Raw genomic sequence first — 22,518 nt, 5'->3', positions numbered from 1 at the left:
GCATATGTGAAAGCACTCAATGTAGCTCTGCACAGAACCTACATGGAATTTATTGACTCTGGACCATTATTTTTGCTTAGATATGACATGTATAAAACAAAAGTATTCCAAAGCGAATTTTGAAATGCAACTTTGCATATTGATGGAAAATATGGACAGCATCAATTTCACTGAAATGTCATCAGTGTCTAAACTATTGGCTTGAAAATTTCTAGAGGGTGCATTGTTCCTGCTTGAAATATCCAGGAATTCAACTTTTTTCTGAATGTATACCCACTTCCATGCTCTCTAGATTGGTATTGATTGGTTGCTGGCTATATCCATCTATTTGTTTTTCTATTTATTTTTCTTTTTGTTATATTCTTTTTCTCGTGTACATTCTTTTACATTAGTCATAGCACTCACAGACAAATATACTCCCTTCAATATAAACACACATACGCACCACACACAACACACACACACACACACACACACACACACACACACACACACACACACACACACACACACACAAACACACACACACACACACACACACACACACACACACACACACACACACACACACACACACACACACACACACACACACACACGCACACACACACACACACACACACACACACACACACGCATACACACACACACAAATGTATATGACCATGGGTAGCATATACCTCCTCTGTCTGTGCATATGTAGTCCCCTACATGCACTAACAGGGACTACTATCAATGGCTTGTGAGGTCAAATGCACACCTTCTTGACCCAGCTCTCCCCACATACACATACTTACACACTACCTGAAGAACTTCTGTTATCCAACATGCCCCTGTCAGTGGAGCCATGGTGCAAGCTGAGGGGCTGGTGGCAACCACTATCCCTTTCCTCCCAGAAAGGCAATATACTTATGTGCATATATAATGCAGTATATTATTCCAAGCAATTTTCAGATATTTTCCTAAGGTTTTAGTGTAAGGTGAACTTCATTTTTTCATCTCTGAAATGTCTGTACAGTAATAGGATTTGCAACTCCCCCTTCAGGTGACCCACCAAGTTGAAACTGAAAACATCCCCAAGGCAAGTTATTTTACCTGGTTAACAAAGATTAAATAAAACAAAATAAAAGTACTCTTCACTCTGGATCCCACACAATTTAGTTTTGTGAAAGGGAGATCATGCCTGCTGAACCAGGCCGACTTCTTTGAGTCAGTCACCAGAGTTGTGCATGAGGGTAAGGTAGTTCATACAGTCTACCTCAAGTTGGCAAAGGCCTTTGATACCATTCTTCACAAATAGAACCCACAGTGTGAAAGTAGCAGACTCCAAGTCAGACTGCAGACCAGTCATGAGTGAAGTCCCACAGGAGATTGGTCCTGGGTCCTCTCCTGTTAGGCATCTACTTCTCAGAAGTCCAGGCCAACATTGAGGGACTCTGGCTGACCAGGTTAGCAGATGACTGCAAACTGGGAGCTATTATTAACTCCCCGAGTGATGCAGACATCCTACAGAAAGGCCTCACTGAGACAAATGACTAGTGTCAAAACTATGGCCTTAAGCTTAATGCCAAAAAAGTGTCGGCATCCCCTTTGGTAAAAACTCAGTTCCCACTAATTACCACATTAATGGGAGGCCAATGAACACTGAAGGCATTATAAGAGATCTGGGGACACAGGTAGACAACAACTTCTCCTTTGGCCACCACATTGCCACTGTGGTCAAAAAGTCCTTCTATGTGGCACATCTCATTTCCAAGGGTTTTGCATCCAAGAAGAAAGAGGTCATCATCTCCCTCTACCCTTCCCTCATTAGAACACTCATTGAGTATAATGCTCCATGTTGCATGTACCTCACTAGACACCTGCAACAGTTGGAGAGGCCACAAAAGTACCTCACAAAGAGGACCTATGCCTTAAACACATGTCCTACATGGACTAACTCAAAAAACTCCAGCTATTCTCTCTCTCGTATCATCTACTAAGATGCGATCTCTGCTTGACTTACAAAGCCATATCTGACCCAGCTCTGTTAGAAATGTTACATCTAAAGAAATCCCAATCACTCCACGCCACACACTCCAGAGACCTCAACCTCATTATCACAATCAACAGAACATGCTGGAGGGACAGGTTCATAACCCAGAGATCGCCCATGCTCTAGAATAGACTTCCCATACATGTCAAGCAGAGCACCTCACTAGCCCTCTTCAAGAGAAATCTTGATGAGTGGATGGGAAATAGTTCACCCTGGGGATCACTCCAGTGGCTCTACTCAATAGAGGCAATGGGAACTAACGTCGGGCAGCGCAATGCCAGGGCAATTCTATGGGCTAGGCTTGTAAAGGCTCCAGGGCCATTAGCCTAGTATACACCTATGAACCTATAAAAATTGTTGGACATAGCATTCATTGCTGGTGTTATGCAAGGTTGTAACAGCAAATATGGTAGGACTGAAGTGAAGTATGGTTAATATGCTTAAGTTGTATTACCGGTAAGCAGATGGATGTAACAGTGTTATTGTAAATGATTCACCGTGCATGATTTTTTAAGAAAATATGGCAGGGTGTAATATATATATAGTGTCATACTACAATTCAAATGATTTTATTTGTATCCAACACAAATGTCCTCAGGCATACTTACTGACATTTAATTTATGCAGTGTTAAGAAATATTGCTTTTATAGTTATGCACTATTTTATTATGCATTATTGCCATGCACAAAATGGTGATACAGAAGGTCATTGAAAACAAATGCTCAGAATCAGTTGGCAGAAACTTTTATGAAGCCCAACTTTTCTGGTTCTACAATAGATATATTCAACAGTACTCTATCAGTAGCACATTGCAAGTATAAATTTGTAATGGATCATTGTTTACAAAGCAAATTAGTAAGAAATATTCAAACACGGACTGTAGCTTGTAGGTGGGCACTCTAGCTTTGAATGAACTGTTTTGTGTCATAATGAATACAAAACATGAAAGGAATTAATTTCTGTAGTCAGACATCTGAGGTTGAAGACAGCTACATAAAAAAATATTTTTCATCATCACATCCATCTGTGTTATTAAGGATAATGTTAGTTGATAATTCCGGATTGAGAAGGCATACTCAGAGACACTTGTCATATATTATATCACCTTCAGCTCACATGTATTTTTTAATGCAAATCAAATATAATGTCAGCTTGACAAATAGTTTGGGGGGAAGAAATTCTGTTATCACCAGTATGTGCTCTATAATTTTACTCCTGTGACCACTATTTCAATATGTACAGAATGACATTTAAGGCAGTTAAAAAAAATAAATATATATATATATATATATATATATATATATATATTTTTTTTTTTTGTGTGTGTGTGTGTAGGCATGTATATATAAATATGGGTCTAAATCATCGCATCAAATGGTGATAAGTTTGAACACCCTTTGTTCGAACTGAAAAGTCCAAAAACCCTAAACCACGAAGTTACAGAACATCGATTTTTTTCTCAGGGAAAATAAAATTGGTGGGCCATCTTCGGGGCTTTGCTATTTCCTCCACTGTAGTGTAATCTCAGTGTTGGTATATGTAAGTAGGAGGGGTGTGGGTGGAGAAGCCCCCCACTTTAGCTTATTTTAAAGTTGTGATTTTTTTTTTTTGTTTTGTTTCATGGAGCAGCGATTTTTTTCCCTGGGAAAAATATCGCTGTTCCGTGAGTTCGCTGTTTAGAGTTTTCAGACTTTTAGGTTTGAACAAAGGGCGTTCGGACTTATCACCATTTGATGTGGTGATATAGACCCTATAAATATTGGGTATATATTACTTCATCAAAACCGAACTTCAGAGAATGGCCGTTCATTGAACACAAATCAGCGAATGGCTGTTCATCAAATGCTCACATCAGAGAATGTGTTTCCAATAGAAATGAGTTAGATGCCCAACATACCAAGTGACACCTACACCAAAGTATACCAAACTCAACAAACTTGAGGGCGAAACCCACACCCCCAAATTTAGGGGGCTATGTCCCTACAACTCCTACTTATATATACTAACTCCAAGATCACACTACAGTGGGGAAAGGGGAAAATTTTAATATGATGGCCAACTAACTCACTTCCCTAGGAAAAATGTTTGCTGATGTGAACGTTCAGTGAACAGCCATTTGCAAATTTGTGTTCGATGAACAGCCATTCACTGAAGTTAAATAGTTAAATTTATATATATATATATATATATATATATATATATATATATATATATATGGGTCTACTTCATTTGATCGAAAGACCATTTGACTGAAACCCATTTGGTCGAAAGTTCATTTGATCTAAAACCAGAATTCAAGGCAAATAACAGGGATTTGTCCCCCTTCCCAATGTCATGCGACCCTGGAGTTGGTATATATAGATGCGGGGGTGTGGGGGCACAGCCCCCCACATATTTTCATTTAAAATATGTACATTTTTTTGTTATTTTCTTCTTTCAAAGGAAACTAGGTGGGGGGCTATGCCCCCCACACCCCCCATTGTGGAGGGCTGCACCCCCCACATACCCCTTTACTATCTATATATATATATATATATATATATATATATAGATATATATATGTATACCAATTCCAGGGTCGCACAACATTGGGGAGGGGGACAAATCCCAGGTTTATGCTTTGAATACTGGTTTTCAATCAAATAAACTTTCGACCAAATGGGTTTCAGTCAAATGGTCTTTCGATCAAATGAAGTAGACCCATATATACATGTGTGTGTGTGTGTGTGTGTGTGTGCAATATGTGAAAGGCAGACTTTTTTATACATGTAGCTACTTTAGTCAGCTTACTTCAGACTGTGTTACATGGGCATAATTCTGTACTATTATATGTTTTCAGTATTGCTTTTGACATCATCTTTATTATAGTGATTTTAAGATCGGAAACTTGAGTTTATCCTTCTTAAGAAAAATGCATTCTATCCTTAAATAAATAAGGATTATTATACATTGCTTTGTTGGAAATGACCAGAGAGAGATATTTTTCCTTATACTTGTAAAGGACAGAAAAAAAAAAACATAAGTCTTAGGTGACAATATGTGACCATCATTTTTGGACTTACACAACACAATAAAGTATATATTGATTACTGCAAAAAGAAATCTATGTTCCTCTGAGGTGAATTTAAAGCATTGTCTTTCCTCTATCACAGTTTTTTTTCTTTATTTCATCCAGGTGCATAATGACAAGAGAATTCTTTTGTATTCTTGACGGAAATTTTTGTTAAAAACCCCATAGACAATGCCATTAAGACAGTTGTTAAAGGATGCAGTAAAGTAGCCAAACACATACACCCAATCTGGGAAGTTTGTTGCCTTCCTATTTGGAATCAATGTTTCTATTAAAGATGGAATGCTAAATGGACACCAGCACACTGCAAAAAGTACAAATACTGCAAACATGGTCAGAAAATTGCGCACTTCACTAGGCTTTAACCTTTGCTTGTTTTCCTGCCTGACACGATACTTGACTTGAATAACCAGCAGCCATATCCTTGAATAACAAAAGATCACAATGGTCACTGGTATTATGAAATGTATCACTCCCATTGCACTAGTTAGAGAAGGATTTACTGAAAATATAAAAGCACAGAAATGTACTCTTTCATCATATTGTAAAACATCAAACAATATAATTGGCAAAAGCAAAATAATGCTGAAAAACCATATAAGAATGACATAACAATAAGTATTTCTCATGCTGTACACTTTCTCATATATGAGGCTGTGACAGATACAGCAGTAACGATTAATCGCTACAGCCATGATGTTGTAAACAGATGCTATGAGACTTAATGAATGAACAAGTCCTGATATTTTGCATTGAAGCTCTCCCAAGATCCATTCTTTATGAAATGTAGCAATCGAAACTAAAGGATAGGAATATACTCCAACCATCAAGTCTGCTGCAGATAAGCTAATCACAAAGATGTTGCCTGCAAGGAAAAAAATGCATTATTTAACACAAATTAAAAAAATTAGTAAATCCAGATTAGTGATTTTATAATTAAAGGTTCATTGGCATGGAATTTTACATTTACTCCAGTGCCAGCAACAATGATTTATTTTAACAGAGTGACAAGTCTGGAGTCTGGTTCAGTAGCTTAGCCTGCATCTCCTATCTTCATGTTGCATAACAAATCTGATGTTTTGAAAGAACCTAATAATTTTAAATAACAGTGCACTTCTTACCCATCTGCAGACACAGTTGTCTACAGAGAGCAATAAGCAATAATTTCTTCCCTGATCATTTACTATCCAGCCCCTTCCATCCCTGTTTCATCTCCTCACATGCAGTACTTTCAATCATAGTAAACATGCTACTGCATTGAAGGCCCAGAAGAAATGTCTGACATCTCAAAATAGTGAAGTCTTTCATTATTATTGTTTTCAACTATATAATTTGTTAATGGGACGGCCGTTTTCATCCTAGAGATTGGACTTAATGCTTAGGGTAAATATAATAATATAGACAATTTACTGAAACCAATTAGTCGATTGTTTTTGGAAGAAAACCTGACAATATTACATACAATTTAGTGAAGCCAATCAGTCAGCATGCTATTGAAAGGAAGCTCAAATACAGAGAAGAAAATGAATGCAAACACTGGAAGAGCATTTTAACTACAAAAACATGCACTGCTTAGTGATCAAGGTTTTACCCCAGGCAATCAAGCAGAAAGCAGAAACCATACCAGATGCCCTATGCTGACCGCCTTAAAACTCTCCAGCTATACTCTGTCGCAATATCGTCTACTCAGAGGCGATCTCTACTTAACATACAAGGCCAAGTCAAACCCAGAGCTATTGGACATGCTACACTTAAAGAAATTCCATTCCCTCAGATCCACATGCTCCAGGGATCTAAACCTTGTCATCACAATAAACAAAACATGCTGGAGGGATAGGTTCCTGACCCAGAGACTCCCCAGACTCTGGAATAGACTGCCCATACATGTCAAGCAGAGTGCCTCTTTGGCCCTCTTCAAAAGGAACCTTGACAACTGGATGTGAGATAGGAAATTCACCCCGGGGATCACGTCATTTGCCCTGCTAGACAGGGGTCCAGGAAGTAAATAGTGTAGGAAGAAATAGCCAGGGAATTGTTATGGCTAGGCTTGTATAGGCCCTAGGGCCGATAGCCTAGTACCAACCTATGAACCTATGAACATATACTACTGTCTCACACTACTGCTGGCTCATAAAATGCTATTTTGCCTGTAGTAAGGTAAACAACTTGTGAAAACAAGCTATTCTTTACTTTTGTAAAGAAGCTTCTAACATAGGTATTAATAAGTACTGGCCTGTCTCTCACCTTCTATAGCCAACATTCTTGAGGCCATTGCATTGTCTTGGCTTTAAAACCTTCTGAAATATTTGGATTTGCTGTATGATGAACAGCAATTGTTTAGGCATGAACATGGGTCCATAGCACGTATCACACTCTTACTCAGTTTATTGTATTGCAGCAAGACTACACCAAATTTGAAAATGAAAACACATTTGATTCATTACTCCGTACATTTCTTTCACTGACAATGACAACAGAAATCACTAACCACTTTTAGGAGTATTTGCCATACTAGTTGTTTAATATTTTAATTTTCATTCAATTTACTTTTGTCATAAAGATTGCCTGTTTTTCCTCAAATAGTTATCCTTGGTGCTGCTTAATTAAATATTCCTTATTTTTTTTTAGGGGAATGTTATTGTATATTTTGATGATATAGCTCATTTTATGTCTGATAAATCTGCCCACTTAGCTGTGCAACATATAATTTCTGACTTTGCATTGTAGCCATATAGCAAAATCACTAAATTCTTAATTTAATACAGAGGCATAAAATCATATTATTTGATACAATGGTTAGACTCTGAAATGTTTCATCACATTAGCATATCATTTTTGCATCAGTCAGCATGTAAACTGAAACTACCAATAATTCAAATGCACAGCCTCAACCTGTCCTCTGGTTTGCCTTGCACCCAGATTCCAATCCTCAAACATGATTGCTCAATTTACCCAGTGCTGTGGCACAGGGGTATGAATCTCTAACTATGGCTCAGGTGAGCTAGCTGTTCAGGCATCTTGGACACTGGCAGAGAGGGATGGACTTGCCTATCCCGGGGGGTGGGGGGGTGGCATTCATCAAAGTTGCTTCTTCAAGAGATGTGTGGTCTACAGAGGCAAGTAGCCCTTGGACTTTATCAACAGATGCAGGGGTGTGTTGAGGAAATAACGGTAGGTTATAATGACACCCACTTAGAAGTAGAAGCAGTTTCCATACCTCCAGGACTTCCATAAATTCCATGCCTGCCTCAGTTCACTTGGTGAAGCCCAGGGGAGGAAGGAGGAGCAAGTTGACATGATTATGGATGAGGGCACTGAGAGTGCTGGAATACATAATTCAGGGAGGAGTGGAAAAAATAATTACTCAGTTTGTGATAGCCTGCAGGATGTGATCAGCCTCCTGGTCAAGAGGGATAATGTTTGCACTGCAGAGCTGACCAGATGTTTCATGATGTTATTGCAGTAAGCCATGCTGCCTCCCTCCTCCCAAGATGGGTGAGCCATTATCATTTGCTCATTCCCATTCTCTCCTACCTGGTCCCTTAAATACCCATGCTGCTGATTGACACATGTCATTTAGGTTGCAGGCAGCTGTTTATTCATCTGTGCCATGCAGCATGTGTGGCTATTGCTATAACTTCAGTTACCACTCCAAGGGCATTATTTTATTGTTTGTGATACCTGAAAAGTACCTTGATGAGGACTGCTGGATTGATGTGAGTTCTGCAGTCAGGCTGTCATTTTCCAACAATGCATTCTGTCTCCCTGTAATTTTTTACAGTCATGTCAATTCAGTATTGTCGTGGCTATATTGAATTATCGTGGTAGTTCTACAAATAACTGCTCTCACTGAACATATGTGGTAACAGTTTCAGTATATCTGATCTACTTAATTGGTGTGGTGGTGCTCTGAATTTTTGGTTTCCCTGTGTATTAGCAAAGAATCTCACCATGTCTTTTTCCCTAGAACTGTATTGCCTGAAGCTGCTAAGCTTACTTTTTCATTGATTTTAAATGATATGTCAGAAGAGCTGATAATTGATTTTCCATCTTCCTTTTTCATTTCTCGCTTTTTCAGATGGGTACCAACTCATCTAATCATCTGTGCATGTAGTACTAATGAGTGACAGTTTGCAGCTGAAAACCTAGCAATATCACTCTAGTTTATTTTTGCATAATGGCACTATTAATATTTTGAAAGCAATTACTTAATTAATTTTGTTATGTCTGTTATTGCCAGATGTAGCTTACCCTCCTCCTTACATAGGTAGTGACTTTCACCCTGTCCCTAAGAAATAGCAAATGAAGCAAAACATGTTAAAAGGAGATAACATAGCTTTTACAGACAAAGCAAAGCAAATATTGTTTGAACTTGGGTACATATAGGAAATAAAGGAGGAGATATTAAAACAATCTTTTGTATGCCGGCATTCAATTTTTCAAAAGAAAAACTTGACATTTGGGTAAATTTGCCCTTTAACAACAGAAATCATCTTCTTTGATTATAGGATCATAGGTGGTTACTAGTACTATTGGCTCTGAGGCCCTTATAAGCCTTGCCAAGAGTTTAGCCCATGTTTAGACAAGTCAGCACCCAATGCCCATGTCCAGCAAGAACACAGGTGGAATCCCAGGGGGGTATTTTCTGTTTCTCATCCAGTTATCCAGTTCACACTTAAAAAGAGATAATGAGGTACTCTGCTTGCCATGGAGAGAGAGTCTATTCCACAGATGGGGGGGTGTCTGGGACACATATCTGTTCCACCATCAAGTCCTATTGATGTCACAAACCAGATTAAGATCATGCATGCGGGTTACCTGAGTGGAGCTTGACTTGCAGATATACAGTAGTCCCATCAAGGTGGGGTCTGAGATTGCTTTGTATGCCAGGCAGAGGTCACCTCTGACAAGTCTGTATGAAACTGAGTGGAGGGAGAGGGCATTTAGCCTGTCTGTGTAGAGTAGATATTTGAGGCCCTGGATTCCCCTGGTGAAGAACCTCTGTGGTCTCTCCAGCAGCTGCATGTGCTTTGTGAGGTACATGCTGAAAGGGGCGTTTTACTGAATAATGGGCCTTATAAGGGAAGAATACAGGGATGTTATGACCTCCATTTCCCTGGATGAGATGCCCTTACATATGAGGTGGGCTATGTAGAAAGCTTTTCATACAACGGAAGCAACATGGTGGTCAAAAGTCAGGTTGCTCTCAACCTGGATGCCCAAATCCCTCACAACTGATTGCATACTTAAGATGTTGTTATTAATGTGATAATTTGTGGGGACATCACTCTCCTCAAAGGGGATGATGATGCATTGTTTGGTATTCAGCTTGAGGCCGTGTTTTTGAGACCAGTCATTTGTTTGGGTGACACCCTCTTGGAGGATGTCCACATCACTAGGGGAATTGATGACAGCACCCAGCTTGCAGACATCTGCAAACTTGGTCAGCCATAGCTCCCTGATTTTGGCCTGCACCTCAAAAATGTATATTCCAAATAACAGAGGCCCCAAGACTGATCCCTGTGGTATGTCACTCATTATGAGTCTACTGCTTGAGATGGCTTCCCCTATTCTGACTAGGTGGGTTCTATCAGTGAGCCAGTTTGCTGCCCATCTGGTAACATACAGATTGATACCTAGTTGAGAGAGTTTATCTATTATGCCCAAGTGGGGAATAGTGTCAAAGGTTTTGGCCAGGTCAGGGTAGGTGGTGTGAGCCATCTTCCTGTCATCCATGGCTTTCTTGACTGTCTCAAAGAAGTCAACCAAATTTAAAAGACATGACCACCCCTTGATAAAACCAAACTGTGTGGGATTGAGTGTCTGGAGGTTGCCAATGTCCTTCTAATGAGGTCCATGATAATCCATTTCATGTTCTTGCAGATAAGGCTAGTTAGGCTGATGGGTATATAATTTCCCTGATTGGTGGACATTCCACCTTTGTGCAAAAGGATGACAGTGGCTATCATCTTCTCAGCTGGGATGAAGCTGGTACTGAGGCTTTGGATGAATAGAGCATTTAATTGTGCTGCAAGTTCCTGCCTAAGTTCATGTAGGATGCAGCCTGGGATGTTTAAAGAGACAGGTGTTTTTAATCAGTTCCCTATTGAAATCGCAAAGGTCCACTTACCCGAATACGGAAATGTCGACACGTATAAGTCGAACCGTGAAAACACCAATCATCCTGAAGTGCGAAATCCAAACTGTTGAATCATCATGGTAGGCCCTTCTGTGGTATAGCTCCGTATGGTATGTGTGGCCTAGTTACAGACCTTAGGGTTGGAGTGCGGGTTAAGGTAAATGCATAGATAGTAATGTATGTAAGGTTTAGAGTATGGTTAGAAGTAGGGTTTGTTAAGTGTATGTGTGTGGGTTGTTTATTTTTGTTTGGGTATAGCTCTGTAAGGTAAGTGTGCGATAGTTACGGACCTTAGGGTTAGGGTGCGGGTTAAGGTAAGTGCATAGATAGTAATGTATGTAAGGTTTAGTGTAGGGTTAGAAGTAGGGTTTTGGTTAGTGTATGTATGTGGTTTATTTATTTTGTTTGGGTAGGTAGTATGTAGCGCGTGGTGGGGTTGGACAACTATGAAGGTTCAAGATTTTGAATTTCGCAGTTTAGGGCATTCGGTGTATTCACGGTTCAGGTAATATGTGTCGATGGTTATGTATTCACTGAGTAGCACTTTCGTGGTTCTAATATAGACTCTTTTTAATCTACCAACACACAACATGACTCCTGTGTTTGAAAATTTATGGTGGTTGGACAAAAAGGCACTGCTTAATGGAAATCTCAGCTATGCACGTGGGCCCAACTTAACGGTTGATGAAACACAATTGTTGCATAATATTGTCATGAACAAAGACATTAGGGTTATAAAGCCAGATTGAGGTGGGGGTATTGTTATGGACTCAAATGACTATATTAATAGAATGCTGTTTTGTATACTGATACCTACAATGAGGTTCTGAAAATGAACTGAACATTGCCTATTGAAACATTGATTTATCACTTGATGAATTGTTGTTCAGTGGTCAGATCACCTTGAAGAGCGCAAATTTATGTGGGTTACCGACCCTTGTATCCCCTCTATTTTTGGTATTCCAAAGATTCATAAGAGTTTGAGTAACCAACAATTATGTCCAATTGTGGACACTAAAGCTTCAAAAACCTTTCCTATTGCCAGGTTCATAGACTACAAAATTAAAAATGTGTTGACCAATCAGCATTATGTTCATAAAGACTCCAAGGATTTTTTTATCCAAGGTGTCAAGGGAGATTTATGATGATCAATTATTAATGGTCACCATTTGATGTTTGTGATCTTATTTCAGTGATTCCTCACCAACAAAGGCTTGAATAGTTTTATGACTTGTTTGTGTAGTAGTACTGATTTAGATCATAATAGCATTCTTACAGTTAGGACTTGTATGGAGTTGGTTCTGGAATTTTTTTTTTTTTTATTTCTGAAAATTAAATATTTAAACAAGTTAAGGGTGTTGCAATGGGAGCCAGTTGTGCCCCTATGTTTGCTAATATAGTTCTAGTGCATTGGGATGATCTTTTTATAGTTAGATCCCAGTTTAGAGAATGTTGGTCCCTATATGGTAGATATTTGGATGGCATTGTTTTATTTTGGAAGGAAAGATTGACAGAGTTTTTTGATTATTTAAATACCACCACTTCCTTCTTGCATTTTACTATGACTGTGGGCAGGCATATGGTTAATTATCTTAATGTCACCATTAGCAAAGATTATCATAAAAAATATTTATGTCATCTCTTTATAGGAAGCCCACATACTCCAATTCCTTTTTGCACTTCACTAGTTGGCACCCTGTCCATCAAAAAAGTCCCTAATGAAGGGACAATATGTTAGATTAGCCAGAATGATGTCTAATGACTCTATGTTCTGGGATGAATGTGTCAAACTTTTTCATATGTTCATGAGAAGGGGGTACCTTGAGGATTTTGTCCAGGATATTATTAATGCAGTTATGGGTAAGAGACAAAATGTTGTTTTTAAACCACTCCTTGGTACCTGCTCTTAACTGCAAGTTTTGGGTTAGGATGACAGCGCTGAAGGTTTTAACCGAGCCTTAGTGTTATCCTTCAACTTACATTTTTTGACATCAAGAGTAATATTCTAAGATAATGGCACATTTTTAAGTTAGACCCTGAACACCTTGCCTTGGTGGGGGAGACACCAAAAAATTTTATAAAAAGGATGTCAACATTAAGAATTTACTTGAAAGATCTAAGGTTAAAAATGGAGTATGAGGAAGTGTGATTTCCGTCCCCACCGTAAGTTTATTTTGGAACAGGACTATGTTTTTGTTAAAGGCTATGGCACCATTAGACCGGTGGCTAAATACTATTGCTACACTAAAGGTGTAGTGTACATGGCTTTATGTCAATCATGTGACCATTTTTATATTGGGAAAACTAAAAATGCACTAAGAACTAGAATTTATCAACACTTATATGACATCAAAAATAAGGCTGAAAGTAATGCCTTATTTAAACATATTAAGGAATGTCCACAACATTTGTTTAACTATTTTGCAATTGACCATGTTGATCTTGGTAGTAGGGGGGTCTGACTGATGACTATTTGGAATACAAGGAGTGTGAATGGCAGATTAGAACCGATGCCTTTGAACCCCCTGGACTTAATGACCAGATGTCCCTTAGTTCAGTTTTAAGACTCAAAGCAGGATATTTTCTGGAGGTATTTTTTGTTTATACATATATACATTATTATTTTGTATTTTTATAAGATTTTTGCAGGATTAGTACATTTTTTTAGAATTTGTATAATATAATATTCTACTTGCTACCTCTGGCATAATGGAACCGTGTTTTTAAGGGAGCTAGATTTGTGATTGGTGAATGATAATGACTTGCCTAATTGTTTTATTGGTTTTAATTGATTTTAATTCATGGTTGTTTAATTAGTGTTGCACTTTAAGTCTATGGGTTTGTGTTAGGTATATTCTGATGAAGTCCAATTTACTGGGACGAAAGTGCTTAAAGTATTTTTATAGAGTGTTTGACCAGTGTGCCTGTTCTCATTTGTGCAATGGGTTGTTTTATTTAGTTATGTAGGTATTTGTTTTATACATAAATGTCTCTTCTGAGGGATCATCTAGGACCATTATGTTTTAAATGACATGATAAGTGTGGCAAAATTTGCAAGAAAAGGATGACATAATCAAATAGGAGAGTGCAGGAAGAAACTGACTGAAAATTCAGAGATTTATAGCCTCGCTGTTTGTTTTCCATAAAGGGCAGATACTGCTAAATATAGGTTAAGATGAGAGAATTAAAGTGATTGTCCAATGGTAGCTTAAATATGATGGACAGATTAATTTCAGTTTGTTAACAAAGGCAGAAGAATAACATTTTTTATCATTTTCAAATACTATGAAATACATTTGTTGATTTTTTTTAAACACTAGATTATAAATATTTGTCAGTAGTTAAAGAAACACCTCCTACAACCTTGTGGCTGTTCTCAACTCTGTGTGCAATATAACATGGAAGAACAGTTTCAGAATCTTTATCTTCCAACTTTGACCTTATTTCTGAGACTGCAAGAACATTAGATTTAGTGAACTGTGGATTAATTTGGTTTTATTTCTGATGTAGCTAGCATTCATCTAAGCCAGTTTAAGTTGAGATGCAAATAGTGAATAAGAATCATTAGATGCTAACATGACATTGTTTAGTAGGAGCATAGCTGGTTTTAGGTACCAGTGAAACCTGTGTTCACTGGGAGCCCACTGGTCCTGGAGTCCCATAAGTACAGCAAGTTACCTTAGTTTGATATTTTGTTGCATATTTATCAAACCATCAAAAGCAAGTACATTAGTCTTGTGTCCATAATAAATCAGGTGGGCAAACCCTAAGGATGGGCATGACTCCTCCTTTAAATCTCAACAGTATGTCTGGTTGTAGTAACAGTGTTTTGTAAGGTAGCAGGCTTCATAATTTCATTAAATGTGTTACCACAGATATAGTGCACTAAACTTAGTTAAATCCTGCTGGTGGGTATTACCTTCACTAAAACTAACCTCATAGCCAGATTTAGTTACTCGCAGTACCCATGGCTGTGGGGGTCCCCTTATCACCACTGAGTGTTTGGGGCCTCTGCAATAGCTGCTGCTGGTTGGGGGAAAATAAGAAAAAAAAAAACAGATAATTCATTCTCCAGTTACTCACTTTATCCTAAGCAGGGTTGTGATATGAGCCTGCCTGGATAAAGATGGTACTCAGTGAATTAACATGAGTGAGTTAAGCTCTGAAGATCGGTAGCCCAGAGTGACCAATCTCAGAAATTACCTGGGATTTTAAGAAGAGCAGATGCTCCCAATCTTGATGGATGATCTTCTCTTTCAGGGAGTTTTATAAATACTGTCATGAAAACAAATACTAAAGCTCTCAACTTCTTTGCTCAAGATTTCTTAGTGAAGCCATAAATACCGGCATAATAAAGGTTCAAAATCAGGTACACTGTTTAAATATTTCTCTAATTCACTTAATAAGTTAATAGAATGAAACACTTCCATCAAAATGCCTTTTTTGCACAATGAAAAGTATGAAACTCTAATGTCTGGCATTACTGACTGTAATCTTGAATGATTTACCAGAAAATCAAACATTTTATTTTTAAGAGGAACAAGACAAAAATATAAGGCAAAATCAGAGGCATTTTTGAAATTAGGGATAGTCACAGGTAAGCATTACTCCTGACAACTGCTAAACAACAGTCATCAATCCGGTTTGACAGTGCTAGTCTCATACAATGTATTACCGTTTGCTGAAATAAATGTGAAACTAGTACGAATATGGCTTATGCGTCTGTGTGTTTGTGTGTGTGTGTGTGTGTGTGGGGGGTTACAGTGTAAGAATAATAAGCTGGCTATAATTTATTTCACCTTCTAGACACAAACATCATCAGTACTGCTGCTCTGCTTGGGGGAAAAGCAAGGCTGCAGTTTATTTAAGAGTAATAGGTTGGCCATACCTTTATAAACAAAGACCTTACACATGATAGGTGGCTATCATTGGCAGTTTGACAGGAAGAGGATGTGTGTGAAAGAAACTTTCCATTGCCATTTCACAGTGTTTTGCTCTGGTTGAGTTCTTGGCTGTGTTTTTTTTTTTCTATGTAAATTCTGCATGTCTTCCCTCCCCAAGTGTGTGTCTAGCTATATGGTCAGCTTTTCCCCAGTACCTCAAAGGCAATAAATAGGTGAATTAGAATTCCTGTAGCATGCAGAGATGCAGATGGTGTGTGTGTGTGTGTGTGTGTGTGTGTGTGTGTGTGTGTGTGTGTGTGTGTGTGTGTGTGTGTGTGTGTGTGTGTGTGTGTGTGTGTGTGTGTGTGTGTGTGTGTGTGTGTGTGTGTGTGTGTGTGTGTGTGTGAAAGTACCACAAGTTTTTTATCTGTGCACACACAATAATACTAGACACATAAAATTACTCTTCTGAGTAGCAGTAAAATAATTAAGTTAGCAAGTAATTATATTTCAAAAATAAAATAAATCAAAGAACATTCAGAACATTTGAACTTCAATGGATCTGATGACCCACACACCACACAATATATATATACATTGATTTTGACATGTACATAGTGGTGGCCTCTGCCCTGAATCCAAACAATTCTAAAATCATCCCTGCTCAGAATTGTGTACAGGAGGTTGTTGCAACATGTGGCGGGGGGGGGGGGACGGTGCTCCTGGGGAAGGTGCAGTCATTACTTCTTTAATTTGCCTCCCAAGTCAAACCTCAGAGATGTATACAAGAAGCCATTATAGCTTGCATTGGGGCTGTGTACAGTGTGGTAATTTTTTTTTACTTTTCTCACATACAATAGAGGTATGCAAATAAGTTACTATAGCTTGTGTAGGGCCAGTATACTGTCTACGAGAAACAAATTGAAATATATTACTGTACTCACTATTTTTCACTTTTCTCACAATAACACATCAGGACCTTTATATATGAGTCTGCCTTTGGAGGAAGTAGGGATGAGGAGTGAGGAGGCATATTATATGTATGTATGACAGCAATCACTTGAAATACATGACTGTGGCCATTTGAACCTCTACTTTCATCCCAGTCCGCTGCCACTAGAGGGATGCAAAGGAATGTACAGGCAGGCACTGTCTTTTTTTGGATGTGGGGGGGTGGGGAGTCAGGCAATATTCCCAAATAGGATTTATGCATCCTCTCAAACTTTTATCTTGTTAGTTTATTTTGAGCTAGTATTTTGTCAGTTTTGAATATTAAGCCTTGATCACACATCATGTCTTCAATGAAAGAAAAAGAAAATAAGACATACTATTTTCTCACCCATTTTTGTTCTGGATACCACTTGATCAAAAGGTTGGGAAAATGCTCTAAAATTCACCTCAGAGCATCTAAAATTCTTTGGCTTCTTGGGTCTGCCTGGCTTGACTGACTTATTTCCAACACAGTTATTACTATGCTTGTTGAAAGAATGCAAGAAAAAGTAAAGTTGAATAGGAAAACTAAATTTCTCTCCTGAATCATAATTTTTCATAAAACCATCATAGGATGAGAAGGCTGTAAAAAAATAAAAAAAAAATAAACAGGTCTTCAGAACGTATAGAAAGCCGTGGCTTCTTGAAAAAAAGCTAAAGAGTAAAGTTAAAATGAGAAAAGGAAGAGGAAAAGTAATGTGCATGGTGTGGACAGCCCAGTATGGAGGGAAAGTAGGACATGTATCACTGGGGGATGTGTGTGAGGGGGTGAAAAAAGGGGCAGTGGGGAGGGAAAGTAGGACATGTATCACTGGGGGATGTGTGTGTGGGGGTGAAAAATGGGGCAGTGGGGAGGGAAAGTAGGGCATGTATCACTGGGGGATGTGTGTGTGGGGGTGAAAAAGGGGGCAGTGGGGAGTGGAAAGAAGGACATGTATCACTGGGGGATGTGTGTGAGGGGGTGAAAAAGGGGGCAGTGGGGAGGGAAAGTAGGACATGTACCACTGGGGGATGTGTGTGTGGGGGTGAAAAATGGGGCAGTGGGAGGGAAAGTAGGGCATGTATCACTGGGGGATGTGTGTGTGGCGGTGAAAAAGGGGGCAGTGGGGAGTGGAAAGAAGGACATATATCACTGGGGGATGTGTGTGTGGGGGTGAAAAAAGGGGCAGTGGGGAGGGGAAAGAAGGACATGTATCACTGGGGGATGTGTGTGGGGGGGTGAAAAAGGGGGCAGTGGAGAGCACCATGGAGTCCTTTTTCTAGGGACCCATTTCACCAAAGACCTGCTCTGTACATATGGTTATTGTAATTTATTATTATTACAGACAAATGCCATTCACTGTGAATGCTGCTCTCTGTAAAATATACCAATGTAGTGTGGCACACAGGCCTGTCATAATATAAGGGCATTGCAGCTACAGTTCAGCATGTGTGTACTACTCCTAACACTGTGCACATGAACTAAAATGTTACTCAGGAGGGGTGACAGTGACTGGTTGATACTTAGTACTGGAGTTTCCTAATTTGCTACTTGCTGGGGGCCCCCAAAATGCTAACACTAGCCCTGAGTGGGATTCAGAATTAGGAAGAATGCCAATAACTAATGCCCTGGCCAAATTTCACATGTTGGGATAAATACCACCTCAGATCTCCCCTAAAAAGAGCCCACTAGACTACTAGTCCAAAAAGTATAAATAAGCACACACACACACACACACACACACACACACACACACACACACACACACACACGCACACACACACATAAATATATATATATATATATATATATATATATATATATATATATATATATATATATATATATATGCACAAAATGAGGAAAAAGAATGAGCATATGAATCTGGCTCCGTTTTTTAAGGTGAGGTTGCAAGAGCCAGATTTTCGCATGGTAGATGAAGCTTTAGTTGACTTTTTAATATGAGAGTGTAAAGGGAAGGCATCCTATTTGTAATAGACAATACTACTATGAGTGCTTTGAAAGGAAAATGGGTAAGCACTATGATAGAAGTAAGAATAGCTTGAACAGCAAGGACAGATAAGAAACGGATTTGTTCATCTGCTGTTGGACAGCTGGATCTTGCAAATTAATAGATGAGTAGTTGTAGGTGTGCACACTGCAGATATATAAGGTTAAACAGCTTGAGTAGGGAGGCCTATTACCCTTTGTATCTTGATCTCATAAAGTCTGACCAGAGAAACATTTTCATGTTTTTCATACTGTCTCTGCCTATCTTCAAAGTGCCAAAGTACAAAGTAGTAAAATCACATTATCTAGCATATCTAGAAGACTTTCTCTCTCTGATACCCTCCCTGTGAATGAATAAAGGTGCTTTGTTGAAGTTTCAAGAAGTTTATTCTGTTAAGTAGGTAGATGGACGAGTGTTCTTGTACTAATGTGCACCTACCTACTTATTTTTGAATTGAATTTGAATTTTATTTATTGAATTGGCTCATGCTCTGTCTAGGTTTAGTTTCTTTATCTTACAGCTCTCCATGTGTCCTTAAGGTAGACAAAATGGATATTAAAAAATTAATACATGGGAATGAATGAGCGAATGAATGAAAAGTAAATATAATCATCCATTCTGTAGGATACATATACTTTTACAGTCTATCAAAGTTTTGCAGTCTGTCAAATGTTGTCTCAAGATGTAAGCACACTTTGATTATCTCCATGTTTGTACAGTACAAAACTTAAGAAGAACACATTTTATACTGCCCTTTCCTTCAAACAGGTTTAAACATGTCTTTTTTGTAGCTGTTTTGCCTTTTCTTCTCATGAGCATATCATTGAAAGACTCATCATTTATAATGAAATAAGACGTGTACAAGTAATGAATGTCTGGTTTGCTTGTTTATATAGTTAAATAGTACCTTACTCATTCTGTTAAACATTGTTGTATGTGATTGAATCTCATTCAAGAAAAAATGCAGACTAAGGCATGAGTTCTGAAATAATGTGTTTCTGTTCTTAAACTCTGTTCATGTTTAAGTGTTGACGTGAGTTAGAAACCTGACTGAAAGTCACTCTTGGAATTTTCTACAGATATTTTTTCTAGTATGCCATTGGGAAACATGCAGCTGGGCACTGATATTGAATGCCCTGACTTTCTTCTTTGGGATCTTCATCTAACAGACTGGATCATTGTTAATGCAAAGTTTGTTTCTTCACAAACTGAACATACAGCCATTGTATCCCCAATATGTAATCTAAGCATAAAAAGGCATACTACCAAAGGCCAATCATAATTGACACTGTATTAATCCAAAAAAATAAAATAAATTAATTAATTAATTAATTTAAAAAAAATCAATGAAAAATAACAAGTGCTTAAGTGCTTTCACACTAATAATGCTAGAAAGGGCTTGCAATTTTTGATTGATTTTTTCATGTTTTTTCTGATTAATACAGTGCCGTGTAAACTTTGTTTTCTGTGCAATGTATGCTTTTTTATACAGTGATTTTGTTTGAAGCAATGAGTTTTTCATGGCTGAACATTAATTAATCTAAGTGATGTTTTTTTTTTTTTGTTTGTTGGTTTGTTTAGCTTCAGTGTCAGGTAATTTCATACTTTAAGTTGAATGTAACGCACATTTCTATGATTAAAGTGTATTATTTTAATGACTGTATTGTTGTCTTAGAACAAGAGTTAAGGGAGACCATAGAATGGCTTCACTTTATAAGAGCTGTATTTTCATTTCATAAATGTATTTAGTTTCAATGAAACCCTAACACAAGTGTTCACTTTCCAAGCTATTGCTGATCTAACATACAATAAAACAGTGTCAGCAGAATTATTAGAATATATAACTCTCCAGCTACATTTATTTTCTAATGAGTTCTATACAGTCCTTCCTGGACAAAGCAAAAGACAAAGATAGATAGTGACATTTTATACAGCTATAAAAATAATATTTATAAATGCAGATTTGAGCTGAATGTTGTACAACGTCAGATTAAAATGCTCATCGATATATTATTTTACAAAAAATTTTGATTTATTGTATGTCTCTTAATGCTGTAAAGTCTTGGCTGCAGTTTAAGAATGCAGTTTAAGAAGTGCTTGCTATCTTTCAAAACAGTTTACATACACCTACGCATAAGTACACAACTATATATATGTGGAGAGTACTGCTATTTTTATTATGGCTTTATTTATGCTATGATTAATAGTTTTGCTTACCAGAATTTCTCAGTTTCTTGTTCCTTAAGATAGCTAGGATAACCAAGGTGTTTCCAAAGATGTCCATAGCAGTAATAAAAATCATCACACTAGTCAAAAAGATGGTTAAGTTTTCAGAAAGGTTATTTGAAGAAGTACTGTAATTAAAAACTGAACAATTAAAACATGCATTGTTTTCTACTAATGCCGTCATGGAAGAGACTAAGATATGTTTATTGTTCAGGAACTTAATTGGTTAGCTGTTCCTCTGCATTACAAAAAATGCATTTTATAGAATAGGTATTTATGAAGCCTGACTTTAATGAATTACTCTCTGGAAATAAACAGTTCTTGAAAGGGTCATAAGCTATTGCAAACGTCAATGAATTTAAATGTTTTCAGAAATATATTTCACATCCATATGTGTATGCATATAGCTGTAGAATACAACCAGATAATTTAATGAACTGGAAGTTATTTTTTCTAATCTAGCAGCCAACAAAAGCATTGCAAATAAGGTAATTTATTTTCTTTGCCAGAGCTACTTTCAATTTTTTAATTTTCCATGACAAAATCTTAAGCTGCTGTATAAGATAATGAAACATGTAAGCAGGGGGTTCCAGGATAAAGAAGACAGTGCCAGTGTTCATGAACTTTGTATTAAAGAATGGCAGTCCCAGCAGATCTAACTTTTGTATCTAATCCCAAGTGAATTATGCAAACAGCTTAAGCCTTATATACAAATGAAACTGTCAGCTGTAAATTGTAGCTTTAATTTGAAGTTTCCATCTTAGAACTAGGCTTATCTGAGAAAACTGTTTTGGGATTGTTTACATTTAAAAGTAAAGTTTTTCTTGGGTTATGTTCATAGATTTATAGTCTCATAGATAAGTACTAGGCTATTGGTCCTAGGGCCTATATAAGCCTAGCCAAAAAGGTACCCTGGCTTTCGCCACCCAAGAAAATTATTTTCCTGTGCCCCTATTGATCAGAGCCACAGAAGTGATCCCCGGGGTCAATTTCCTATCTCCCATCCAATCATCAACATTTTTCTTGAAGAGTGCTAATGAAGAGCTTTGTTTGATATAGATAGGTAGTTTGTTCCAAAGTATGGGAAGTCTATGGGACAGGAACCTATCCCTCCAGCACGTTCTGTTTATTGTGGTGACAAGGTTTAGGTCCCTAGACCATGTAGTTCAGAGGCATTGGGATT

The 22,518-nt window shown here is 37.9% G+C and overlaps 1 protein-coding gene across 1 annotated transcript in view; it reads right to left on the bottom strand.

The window, feature by feature from the left end:
* Positions 1-5,198: 5,198 nt before the first annotated feature.
* Positions 5,199-22,518, bottom strand: part of LOC122808299 (melatonin receptor type 1C-like) — a 60,465-nt gene continuing 43,145 nt past the window's right edge. The window contains exons 2-3 of the mRNA XM_044079265.1: positions 21,327-21,463; positions 5,199-5,971 (exon numbers count right to left, since the gene is read on the bottom strand). Of these exons, the coding sequence (XP_043935200.1) occupies positions 5,199-5,971; positions 21,327-21,463 (910 nt within the window). The remainder of the gene's footprint in view (positions 5,972-21,326; positions 21,464-22,518) is intronic.

This window comes from Protopterus annectens, chromosome 8.part0 (assembly GCF_019279795.1).
Source record: "Protopterus annectens isolate FY-2018-M chromosome 8.part0, PAN1.0, whole genome shotgun sequence".
In the NCBI taxonomy this organism is placed as follows: Eukaryota; Metazoa; Chordata; order Ceratodontiformes; family Protopteridae; genus Protopterus; species Protopterus annectens.
Note: the sequence above shows the minus strand (reverse complement) of the source record. Positions and strands in the feature narration are given on the sequence as shown.